General features: G+C 45.4%; 1 protein-coding gene and 1 long non-coding RNA gene across 3 annotated transcripts in view; one reads left to right on the plus strand and one right to left on the minus strand.

The window, feature by feature from the left end:
* Window positions 1–787: 787 nt before the first annotated feature.
* The window catches only part of GRM5 (glutamate metabotropic receptor 5), a 548,158-nt gene continuing 535,784 nt past the window's right edge, over window positions 788–13,161 (minus strand). For both annotated transcript variants that reach the window (XM_058306158.1, XM_058306159.2), the window contains one exon: window positions 788–5,684. In XM_058306158.1, coding sequence (XP_058162141.1) covers window positions 4,814–5,684 — 871 coding nt within the window. In that variant the 3' untranslated portion in view covers window positions 788–4,813. The remainder of the gene's footprint in view (window positions 5,685–13,161) is intronic.
* Window positions 5,681–11,138, plus strand: LOC131280119 (uncharacterized). The gene is made up of 2 exons (XR_009187717.2): window positions 5,681–6,339; window positions 7,715–11,138. It is a non-coding gene; the product is annotated as an uncharacterized lncRNA (long non-coding RNA).

Here is a 13,161-nt window from a genome sequence, read left to right on the forward strand (position 1 = left end):
ATATACATAATCTTACTGTTTTAGAGTAGAAGACACTGAAGGATCAATATCTGACAAATCAGAGAATATGGATTATGTGCTATTTCCTTTTTCAGGATCAAATGTCTTTACATCAATTTTGATAATATATGCATGTTTATTTGTATATATATGAATATATATATTAAAATCCATGTTATCTTTCTCTTCTACAAACTATCTAGCTTATATTCTGCCTTTAGATTCTAGGTCATGCATGTAATTTCAGGAACTGTAAATTTGCTTATGAGATAGTCCACATAAAAAGTGATTTTTTTTTATTCTGGAAAACGTTATACAAATACACCCATGCACAAAATGCACAGACACTCATATATAGACTCCAAAGGAAAATATCTTTATCTATGTGTGTCTGTGTATTATGTGTGTGATATTACCATACTGTTTATTATCTGTACAGTATTACCTATTCAACTCAGATAATTCTGGAACTATTTTTATAATTTGTATTTGTATCTCTAGACAAAAATCAAGGTATGGTCCCAAGATGCTGCCTTTAAAAAAAAAAGTAATTGCTCATTCATTAGTTTTTGTCTAAAATGCGTTTGTAGGTGTCTTTGGGGGACAGTATTTCTGGTTGGTTTGGGTTGTTTCGTGTTTTCATGTTAAACTATTGCGCACAGTCTAATTGTAAACCTCATCATTCAAATGTGTATTTTAGTAATTATTTACAATTAATTAATAGCATGTTTTTTGGGGTTCTTGGAAAACACTATTAAGAAAACACTAAACAGTTGAGGGGAAAATCTTAAAGTCATACCATAGTTTCTGTTTTAATATTTTTCAAAAAGTAACTGACTTCACAAACACAGCTATAACATGATTTAGACACCTAAGAAACAAGCAAGTGTATTTTAAAATGCTAAAATAAATTACAATTATACAAGTACAAAGCGAAACAATGCTGTTAAAAATGTTAAACTTTATGAAAAAATCATTTGCAATTCACATCAAAATAATTTAACATTCTCTATTGTTTTAATAATACAAGCCGCAACAACAGAACAAAAAGGAACACGCACACAATGTTTAAACCAAATCAGTTATAAGTGCAGAAAAAGTAAGTACAAGCACTTGTAGCCCACACAATTCTTTTAGGATTGGCACCATCTTTCTAAAACATCTATATTCTATATAGATTTCTAATTACAACACCACCAGCAGCTGCCATTAAATTCTAGAAATACACACAATATACATAGTATATTTGTTCACATTGGGAAGATCAGTGAAATTCAGCCAACTATTTTATACATGCCTCCTTCTTCAGCAGACAGTAGAGAATTCTCTGAGGCCACAGTCCCTCTTCAGAGTGAAATCCGATTCATCTTTATGCTTTCACTGATCTGTATTTTTTCACAGTATAAAAGTGTAAATGGTAACTATAGAGATTCTGTCAGCTTGAGGGTTATTAATAAGCTGTTGCTAAATGTGAACTCAGATAATACCTTTGAAGCCTCCAAAACATACACATTTTTGCTGAAAGACTAGCATAGGATTTGTGTTTTCCTTAAAAAGAGTGCTTAACTCCTGGCTGGGAAGTCACAGGACTGCAACAGGGCCATTGCACAATTCATTTAGGCAGAAATAACCCCTAGCCTTTCTGCTCTCTGGCTTGGGAAAGACTGTTACTATCTAGGATCAGCACGTTTGGGGTATTCTTTTTCACCTTGCTTCAATCAAGTCTTACGACTTTTCTTTTCGTATTCCCTCTCTGTTCCTTTAGCCCAGCTTTAGCCCAGAAAGACCATTCTTTTCAGTGCAGATACGGGCTTCTCAGATTGCCCAACTCCTCTCCCCAAATAAAAGGATGAGAGGACTGCTTAGATCACCAGCATCACTTCATCACACCAGGGCTTCTCTCATTCGTCCTGGGACCAAAATCTCCTTTAGGGTCATTTTTCTGAGCCTTAGCCTTTCACTGCAATTTCTCCTTCCTTGTCATGCTAGTCCCAACTGAATTATTCCTGGGCGCCAGGAATAGTTTATTTTCAAGGAAATTCAACAAGAATAGGTACCTAAATGAATTGTGAAGTTCCTATCCTAGCCCTAGAATGAATATTCAGTTCTCTTTGTATTGTAGATTTATTACTTGGAACCTCGTATTAGAATTGACAAAGAGATAGATTTAGCATCATTCCAAAAATAAAAGACCTCAAGAATGTATTACCGATAATGTTATGTCCATTACACAATGTATTCAATGAAGTGGCAAAAATTATAGAAATACAGACAAAAGTACATCTTGTTCTCCTCTAGTTGGATAAATTATTTTTCATATTATAGTTGATTATGATTTCATATGGAATTATCAGATAGAAATTCATTTGCATTAAATTATAATTTTAATGAATACTCTCTTAAGGTAGTGTACTTTTAAAAAGAAATATGTTATTAAAAATTAGAAAAGGAATTTGCTCATGGAGAAGGTTTTAAAAAAGTGTTCTATTGATTAACAGAGTGAAACCTTGTACTGGAGAATGAAGTGGATCAAAGGAAGGATTTTATGAAACAAGTTTATAAAACTTAGATAGTAAAGCTTATTTAAAGAGGTTTCAATGCCTAAAAATCAAGACAGTCATCCCCAGATGAACCCTGCCTTTCGATGGTGATCCAGGGGAACTGACATTTCAAAATATTTGCCTTTGTTTTTCAGGAAGATGCATGCATTTGCTTCTCATGAACCGTTTGCTTCTAATGAAACTTTGCTAGATTTTGCATCTGTTTCAAGTGTCTTATTATAGTAATTGGGATAAGGGTGTTCTGATGATGCTATTTTCAAATCTGTCTGGGAGGTTTGATTTTTTTTTTAACTACAATTTTGGTAGATTAATGTCAGCTTTTAATGTTTATGTTGGGAGATTTGGTTTAAAATTTACGTAAGTAGAGATATCAAGAAAGAAGTTTAACAAGCAGCACATTTTTTTAGACGTATAAAAGTGCAGAATGCTAAATTATGCCAATGGATACATTTCCATTTCTCAGTTGCTATTTTTTAAATAGACTGAATGAAAAATTCATGTCAAATAAAAGAAATTGAGCTAAAGGAAAAAGTTTTGTTTATTTTTCTGTCTGCAATAAGCATACTCTGCCTCACAGTAAATCTTTCTCCTAAGGCTACCTTTAGTGGAAGGCTGAGTCAGTTCGACTTTAAATATTTAGGACACCTCCTCCTTTTATTACTATCCTTATTTAAAACAAAAGCACAAACAAACATTTGGCACCTGAGGATCGCTGTAATGGGAGGAAGAAAAGGATGACAGTGGGTGGAGGTCTTGAGCTATGAATTCTACCTCTACGAGCCTATCAAAGTACGTTTTCTATTATGACTTGAAATCTCTTTTCTGCGGTATTTAAAAAAGTGACAGTATGAAGTGCACAAGAGCATATTCATAATTGTTTTAAAAAGGAAAATATTAATAATTGCTTTGCCTCTTTTTGGAATGGCTAAGAAAGACTGTGTAGTTTATATCCATTAAGGTTCCTCTGTTTTAGAATTCTGTATTGCTTTGAAAAATCTACGTTCTTCATAGTTCACAGCTGCCTCGTTTCAGCAGCCAAGAAAAGTTAAATCACTGCTCACTGGCGTAGCTAAATCTCTGCTAGGCCGACTTGACGCAGCTTAAAATTTCCAGTGTGTTAAGACTGTGTTGATTCTTTCAAGGACTGTCCCTCCAATTGTGACACCGTCTTCATTGGGTTTATGGACCACTCTTCCAGGGGCGGGATTCATAAAGAAGAGAGGAGCTCTTTGTGCATCAGCTTCTCAAAAGAAAGGAAGGAAGAAGCTCAAATGCATATTCTACTATTTTCAACTGGGAACACTAACGCAGCAGCACTCTTAAGGAGGAGTGGCCGCATTTCATGAAGGAGATAGCTGGGCTGGAGCTCAAGGATTATTTTTATAAAGAGAATTTCCAGCTACACAACGTACCCCTGCGAGGGAAATACAAAACAGTATTCCAGAATTATGATTTTTTTTTTGCTACTCCAGTATTGATTGGCAACATGGTGAAATAGTCAAGAAATCTTTTCCACTGGTTTTCTTGGTTAGTGGCGGTGAATCTGAAAGAACTAGATGGAATCCCGGATGTCGGCTCTTGGAAGAGGATTTTACAACCAAGTCGGAGAGGAAGGTCTCTGGGAAAAGCCCTGGGTGCGTCAGCGCAGCGCGCGCTGTCCAGTTGTGCGTTAGACAGGGGGTGCCCTCACAGACGCCGCAGCAAACACCGGCTCCAAGTTACTGCTCTTCCAGGTCTTTTAAGGAAAGGGAAAAAAGAAAAAGGAAAACAAAAGGAGGAAGGTTGACGTTTTGGTCCCAGATTTCGAGTTTGTTAGAAAATGTACATTCATGTTTGGTAAATCAAAGAATCTTCCGGGAAAAGAAAGGAAGTAAACAAACAAAACTCGTTCCAGTTGCTTGCTAAGGATGCCTTCCGCGCCCTCGGTCACGCTGGGTGACAGTCCCCGCGTCGCCGGCGCAGAGCCCTAGGTCTGCAACTGTTTTAACAGACTCCTTGTCAGCCCTCAAAAATACAAGCAGTGTTCTTAAAAGCCCATGTTTTCTAAGGCCACGAGAAGAAAATCTGCCAAAAGAGTTGTAGTTGCCGTGGTCTCTCGTCGTTGAATGGCGCTGTGCACGTCTCGCCCGCACTTCCGGTGTCCTTGGCCTCGCCCACCTCGGCCTCAACCCGGTGGCCGTGCCCGGCGCCGTGTCCGCGGGCCCGCCGGAGGCCTGCGCTCCGCCCGCGAGCGCGCGCGGCTGCGGTGCCCTTCACAACGACGAGGAGCTCTGCGTGTAGTCCCTCAGGATGAGCGTGTCATACTTGGGGGACGAGGGGATGCAGAGGGCCGACTCGGACGCGGGCGAGTTGGGGCTCGCGCTCCCCGAGTCCACCGAGTCCCTAAATGGCGACGGCGGCGTGAGCGCCACCAGCTCCTCCAGGTCCGGCTTGCCGGCCGCGGCCTCGGGCCCGGGCGCGGGGCCTTCCCGGGCCGCGGCCCCGGCCGGCGGGGTGCCGGCCGCGGCCTGCGCGCCCTCGGCGGCGGGCGCGGGCTGGATCTCGGCGAACGTGGTGACGGTGGCGGGCAGCTGCAGCTCCGGGGGGATCAGGAAGGCCGAGCGGAGCGCGCCGCCCGCGCCGGGGCCCGCCGGCGCGCGCATCAGGGAGTTGAGCTCGCTGATGTTGGCCGAGAAGCGGGTCACCACGCTGCCGATCTGCTCCAGCAGCGAGCCCTGCGGGGGGCTGCCCCGCGCGCCCGCCTCGGCCTGCCGCGCGCCCGCCTCGGCGTCCGGGCGCGCCGCGGGGCCCGCGCGCTGGCTCAGCGTGCGGATGGGCGAGGGCGAGCGCGGGCGCGGCGCGGGCAGCCGCTCCTCGGGCGCCGCCGCCTCGGCCCGCGCCTTGGGGCCCGCGTCCGCGGCCTCGGGCGCCCCCGGCCCCGCGCCGCCCGCCCCGGGCCCCGCGCCGCCCGCGCCCCCCGCGCCCCCCGCGCCGCGGCCGTCGGGGCTCTTGGGGAAGGGCTTGATGACGGCCGTCTGGTTGGCGCTCTCCTTCCTGTGGATGTGCACCGACAGCCGCTGCCACAGGTGCTGCCCCCGGCCGCTCTTCTCGTTGTGCGCCCACGTGACGGATTTCCCGTTGGAGCTGCGGGCAGAAGGGAGAGGAGAGGTGACTCAGCGCGGCCCGGAGCCTGCGCGCGGCGGCCCCCGGGGGCGGCGGGGCCCGGCCCGGGAGGCACTTTCCTTAGGCCCTCAGGACACGGGGCTTCCCAGGGCCAGGTCGGGAAGAGCAGGGGGTTGCTCGCTTGAGTTAAAAGCCACCTGATTTGATTGGGCTTTCAGTCACGAAAGTTCTGCGCGTGGAAGGGGACGTGAGTGCCGCTGAGGAAGAGCTTATGGGGACTCTGCAGTGGTCCTGAGCCCACCGTTGCCCCACCCCCAGGGCTGGCCGCCCGGCGCGTGCGCAGAGGCGCGGGCCCAGGCCCAGGCTTCCAGCGCTGAGTGGGGCAACTGGGGCCGAGCCACCCTTCCCTGGTGACAGGGCACCACGAACGGGCGAGGCGGCCAGGGTTCCCGGGGTGGCTCTTACTCTGCAGGCTGATGTTGAGTCTGCTCGGCTAGGGACTTCTGTCTGAATTCCTGACTTTGAACATGGGTTTTCACCTCGTCTGCTATCCGCTGGAATACACAAACGCAGCGAACACCCACGCAGGCTTCTGATTACCTGGAACTTTTCCACTTCCCAGGAACTCCCATGAGTTCACTTTTAGGGCCTGAAACCCGGTGAGCAGCCCGGTGTGGTAAGTGCAGCGTTTTGCCTTGGCACCTAAGACAGTCCCCTGGGCCTGGGACCCGCCCAGCGCCGCCGACTGACCTGGTTTCTTAGGGCCCTTCTGCCCCTTTCCCCAGCAGGCTGCCTGGGCGCGCCCTTGGCTCTGAAAGCGGCTCCGCTGGGGGCGTTCAGCTCAGCCGCAGACCTGCCCGCGTCTTCCTTACCGCTGAGACCCCACCAGCAGGCTCTGAAACTACAGGGGCTCACGTGTGGTTGGCAGATGGGGCCTGAACTTCGGGGGACACCCTGGCGTGAGCCCCGGTCCTAAAGGGGTCTGGGATCTCTGTATCCCGTGGGTGCTGTTACGTGCAGATGGATGGGCTCTGGGGGTTGTGTCCGAGAGAGAAGTTGATTTTTCATCTCTGCCCATGGTTATTAAATGGTAATTATGCATAAGACTCACCTAAGGCATGTGTTAAAGATCCAGGCCTGACACCAGGGGATTTGGATTAAGGGACTGGACAGGGGTACAAGAATCTATATATTTTTACAAGCGCTCTGTCCCCTGTCCCCCAAAGTTATTATTATTTTTTGAGGTACTGGGGATTGAACCCGGGACCTCAGATGTGTGCAGCCAGCTCTCAACCACTGAGCCACATCGGCTTCCCTGAGTTAGTTTTTCGTTTGTTTTGCTTGTTGTTCCTTTTTTCCAGGGGGCACCAGGAACCCAATCTGGAACTGCATACGGGGGAGGCAGGTGCTCAACCACTCGAGCCACATCCCTTCCCCAAAGTGATTTTGAAGCAGGTCTTTCACAAACCACAGACAGAAATTCTTCCAGGCAGCTGTCCTTTCTCTCTGGTTTCCCATCCTCCCTTGGGCTCCTTGCTGGAGGCCTGGCCTGCCTTTGTCAGGGGTGGAACCCCGTCTGGAGCCCACTGCCATGAGAGGCCTGCCTGCAAGTGCTGGGTGCACTCTGACCGAGACACTAGTTCCCATGAGAGCAGGCCACCGCTTCCACAGCCCCTTTCACACGTGCTGCAGCCCTCTGTCCCACGGCTGCCCACTGCTTCCTCTGTCCCTTTCCACTTGGTGGGTTTCCTTTCACTCCTCACAATTCTCTCTCCATTTAATCTATCCAGTGTATTGCAAACTGGTGTCCTTCAGAATTCCGGAATGTGCGGAGTGTCCCCCCTCCACCTCCGCTCGCACCCACCCACTGCATTCCTGCACTTCAGAAGCATTTCCAGAGGCAGAGGGTGCTGTGTATCCAGGGTAGCAGAAGGGACACAAACGAAGTCTGCTTCCTTCTCCAGTGAAGTTTCAGGGTTTGTTTTCCTGTTTTGCATTAACCACCTCTGCCATCGTTTACGTTTTCAGTGCATTTCTTTCCCTCTTCCCAGGAATCCACATGACTCAGAAGAAAGAGGTTCAGTTATTTATGGGATTTGATTGGGAGGACGACTGCCAGCTACTCCCTCATCTTCTACCAACAGCAAAGGAAGCAGGCGTGCTGGGAGGGACAGCTAGCCTTTTAGGTGGCCGAGGGTCCTTTTAATACAAAGCATGGACTAGAAGCTAGAGGAATAGCTGGATCTGTTCCTATATGCTTTACTCAAGGGCACTTCTTGCTGTTAGTACAGAGACATGGGAGGTCTTGCAACGACTTGCTTCTCAAAATCGCTCTCTCTTTATTGACATTAGCTTAATCTGATGGACTAGAAGGTTGGGTGTTAAAATGATAGCCTTTGGAGTCACATGTAGTTATGCCTCAAAACATGACCTCAGATTGAAAAACCTTTGGATGAACGTGTGAGAAGGGAGCCATGCTTAAGCCATCAATTCCGCACAATGTACTGAGCTCTTCTTTCCTGCCCGTGGCCTCTGAGCCCGTGGCTGCGGCGGGGAGGCAGGAGGGCGTGAGGGGGAACCCTGGAGGCCATCGGAATAACAGTGGAAAGGAGCATGAGCAGAGGAGACCCCAGAGAACTGGAGACCAAATCTGAACACTTCACTTCATTCCTGGGGTCAGGAAACATTGTCTCCCCAAGCAAATAGGAACTCTTCAGGAAAACAGACCGTACAGTCTATGAGGAGAAAGACCTCCTGTGCCTTGTTCAGTGGCACACAGCAGGAGCTTAATGAGCACTTGATGGATGAAGAGGATTCTGAAAACAGCAGGTCACTGTGGTAACAAGAGGGTCCTGGACCCAGAAACCAGGGTCAAAAACCCTGGTTTCTAAGTCTTCATCGGCCATCCGGATGCTTGGAAGAGAGCAACATTTTTAAGCCTCCCTAAAAGGCAAACAGTATTTCATTTGGCCAAGGTTGTTGTGAGGACCAAATGAGATAATGTATGTGGAAGGGTCTGGGAGGGAGAAGGTGCCTGGGGGTGAGTTTTTGCCTTCTAAGTGAATACTAGCTTTCGAAAGTAGAATCAGTGAGCTTCTTGCCATTCTGAGGTCTGGCTGAGGTAACAGAGAATTCAGTGCAAAGTAAAATATGGGGTAAAGCCAAACAATCTATCTGGTGGTTTCTCTCTTTTGTCACATGGGTTATTTGTTCCTTTATAACTTGCACAGTTTCCGGGCACCAGAGGAATAAAAAATAGCCTCTGAAAATGAGCATACTTCTTATGAAAAAAATTCTCTTTATTATTTAACTTCTCTTATTTGTGATTTTGGCTTGGGAATAGCCAAGAGGGAGGTGCACTATGATTATCAGGTTCTTATACAGAGAGTATTTTAAGAAGTAAAAAGTTGACTTGTCGTTAGTGAAGTGACATATGCCTATATAACTATATCAGAACATATTAGGTCAATAAAAGGATCTCATGTTTTAAGAGTACTGTAAGCAGAAATCTTGCAATTGCAGTTGCTACTGATTTTCTTAAACTTATCACTATTTTGCTTTCAATTATGAAGTATGGTAATAACAGTTTTAAAGAGAAATACTGAGGAATTCAATATTGTTTATATTTCAGTCTTTCTAAATTAGGTAGAAAAATTTCTTTTTGAGCCACATCTAAAACCTGATGTCTTGACTCTGAAAATTACACGAATTCACTGCACTATATAAGAAAACAGCAGAACATCTGAATACATTTTGCCTTACAGCATAAATGAATGTGAAGAGATGTCTCACTGATAAAAGCAATTTAAATGGCCCTGATGATATATGCATTGCTAGAGAAAAACACTTGTGTAAATGGAAATGAATTCAAGAACTAAATTATCTAATACAGACAAGATAATCAAAGCAATACTACCTTACATTTGCACAGTTGTTTACAAAGCACTTTTAGGAGCACTCTGATTGTCAAAGGTAGGTAGGATTGATGTCATTATCCCCTTTTCGAAGTTGAGAAAATGGTGAGGTTTAGGGGGGAGGAGTAAGAGTAGGTGATTTGCCTAACGTCACACAGTTAACAACTGGCTGAGACTAGCACCATCTCTTGATTTCCAGTTCCAATTTCTGTGCTATCAGAATGTCCATATTTTCTTTTTGAAGTGAGTTCTCATTATTCTATGGAAGAGAAGCCTCACATGGTAGCTAGGGAGGGCAGCTTATGTATTTTAAATGGATACGTTAACATTTGATGTATCTCTTCTATTACTCGCCTTATGTTTCTGTACTTCTCCGTCATATACTTTGCAGTCTCAAGAAAGCACCCTACGTCTCTATTTGATTGTTAAGTCTAATGGCACAGGTTGATGCAGCACCACTTTTGTCAGGGATAATGACTGGATGCCCTGAGAATGAAAGCCCTTGAAACCTAAAGCCATGCAAAATTAGTGTGATACAGGAGTTCTAGAGCTTTTTTGATGCCTTGATGCACTAAAAGACCATTGTGCTATCCGTAGCACATTTAAGTCCGCCCTGAAAGTTGTAACTATGTCATTTCCTCTCTAATTTATTTTGAAATATCAGTAAATGAGAATGGTGCAGTTGTAGGCATGACCTTAAACCTGCATTATTTGGAAAATATTGATATTTGAACAATATTGGTAACATCACGTGTGACAATTCTCACAAATGATTGTTACCCATCAGTGTTTTTTGATACTGTGGCTGAGAGTTACTGATATGAAACTTCCTTCAAAGAACGTACACTTGAATTCGAGAGAGAGGATTTGTACAGAAGAAAGCTAATACTGTGAGTTATTCAGGGCATTTGCATAGAAAGAGGTTGTACATCCTTTCCCTGGGGTACGGCCATGAAGAAGCAGATGGGCAAGTGGCAGGCTGTAAGGGCAGGGAAGGTGAGAGAGGTCAGTGGAGCATGGGAAGAAGTGATGAGGTCATCATGCTCCCACAGGCTGCAGATCACAAGGGATTCAAGCACCAGAGGGGAGACCACGTCCAGTTTGAGTGGCTAGGGAAGGCTGCCCACAGGAGGCAAATTGTATCTTGGCCTGTATTTCACTATACTTGGTAAAATATAGTGAAATACAAAATGAAAGTGGTGGGCCTTGCCCTTCCTGAAGGACAGCACAGACAGAGGTTTAGGAACCCCCAAGGGGCATACTCAAGATGTGACCAGGAGCCCAGTTTGACTGTAGTGGAGTTTTGTAGAAATTAAAGCATCAGATGTTGAAGCTTGGATTTCTTTGCCCACTTTAAAATTCTTCCTGGCCACCTCCAGCCTACGTGTATCTTCTTTCTTTTCTTATGTTTTCTGAATATCTCGTTTGTGGTTAGCCGTGGCTTCTTATCAGTGTCTGGAACAGATTGGTAGTCTAATATATTAGACCAGAGAGATGTTTGAATTGTGACGTTCATTTGCAATCTGCACGCCTGATCAATAAATGAATGGATAAAGAAATACTCAAGGCTTCTTTTCTACGTGATTCTTCAGCTATAAAAATTCCACATTGCTATTTAATGTGTTGCGTGTTTGGTCTTCTTTCTCCAGCTGAAGAAAGCCTATCTGCCTGCAGAAACCATGCGATAGTCCTGAAACCCTCAGCAGCTCCATCCGTTGCCTTACCACGTCATTTGGCCCCAGGACTGGTGCTACTTCAGAAACATGTTAAAACCTAATGGATATATATTGAGTTCATTAGTCCTTCGGGAGGTGAGAAACCAAGAAGATGGACATAAGCAAAGTGGTGGTGCCCAGAGTAGACCTAAGGGATTAATTGAATGATGCGGGGATACAGTGCTGAGAGGCTAACCCAGGTGACAAAAGCGAGGGAGGGGAGGAAATTACTCATGTGACAATGATTGTTCAAGAAAACACGCTTGTCCCTGTCCATTGGGTTTTCCTGGTCTGTGTTAGAGGATTTCAGAGGAATTGTGGTTCGCTGAGGGGTGAAATTCCAAGGAAGGATTTATAATTAAAGTGGAGCCGAGCAAGGGCTTAAAGCGTGGGAAGTGTTAAAATATCCAATGAATAAACCCTGATTAATGCGTGAATTGCAGAGGTGTCAAGGAGATTAATTTCACATGCACTTTCCCATGAAGACCTTCCAACAGTCCTCTCGCAGTGGCTGCGGAGGGAGTAGTATTTACATGTATCTATGCTAATTCCCCAGAAGATATCTCTTATCAACCATTTATTCCCTAATACAATCCCTGTGGGAGGCGAACCACAGAGCCCTATTTTAACTTTTCTTTGACTTAACAGCAATAGGAAGCATTTTAAAGATGTTTCATATCCATTTAGATTGGGTCAAAATGTCTAAGAATATCCTCCTAAAAAGAAAGTGTGTAATAAAGTAGGAGATAACGCAAGAGCATGCGCCGAGCGCAGGATTTTTGTTGGGTTATCACAGCTTTGTCTTTCTCAAATTAAGCTATTTCTTTGACCTGTTCTGTTACCTGGAGGCAAGGTCCAGGTAGTACAATATTGTGAATGTAATTAACGGCAGTGAAGTAAAATGTGAGGTTGTATGGTAACAATAATTTTTATTTTAAATCCACGGAGTGAACCCTAAGTTAAACCATGGACTCTAATTAATAGTGCAATTATAAAAATGTGCTATTGTCCGTTGTAACAAATATTCCCCAGCAATGCAAGGTATTAATAATAGGGTGGGAATCCTGTAGTTTAAGCACAATTGTTCTGCAAGCCCTCAACCTCTCTAATAAAGGGAATACAACCAACCAAACAAAACTTCCCCTCATGCCTGAGATTTAAATTCTAGGCTTTGGTTGAGGTGCTCCAACTGAGACTGGGCGGAAGGGTGCCTGACAAAGCACACACCGCATGGTCTTTCAAGTCTTTCAACACTTTTCACAAATCTGTTCCTGCCCTAGACCTGGAGCACCCCAAGAGCAGTGAGGGTGTGTTTAGTGGGGTGCCTGATACAGAGCGAGTGGGCTGGGGCTGACAGGTAAATAAATGGGATTGCACCATCCTGCATGCTGGCTTGGTGATACAAGCATCATTAAACTGGTACGACAGAGGAGAAAACGGAGGCGTATGGAACCCAGCGAAGCTGCCAGAATCACACAGGAATCAAATGGCAGAAAAAGAGCTCAAATCTGCTCTCAAGTCCAGAGTCACACCCGCCACGCTATCCTGTCTTGTGCTAAGTGCCAAAATGAACACGTGCCCAAGGGGTGACAAGACACGTTTCCAGGGAAATGGCAAAGCCAAGCTCCTCTCCTAAGAGAGCAGATGGACCAAATCCAAAGTTCTCTGTCAACAAGGGCAACACTGCAGAGGTGAATCTGGAGGGGCCTTCAGATGAGAGCACGTGCCAGGACTTCTCCCATAATTACTGGAAAAATGATTTCCGTTTGGGCAAGATTCCTTTCGAGCTGGGTTGAGGCGCCTCAGCTGAAGCTTGGAACTTGAACCGAAAGGATGAATAGTGCTGGAGTCTTGGGGCTTGACTGGAGA

Source organism: Dasypus novemcinctus, chromosome 10 (genome assembly GCF_030445035.2).
Source record: "Dasypus novemcinctus isolate mDasNov1 chromosome 10, mDasNov1.1.hap2, whole genome shotgun sequence".
Lineage (NCBI taxonomy): Eukaryota > Metazoa > Chordata > Mammalia > Cingulata > Dasypodidae > Dasypus > Dasypus novemcinctus.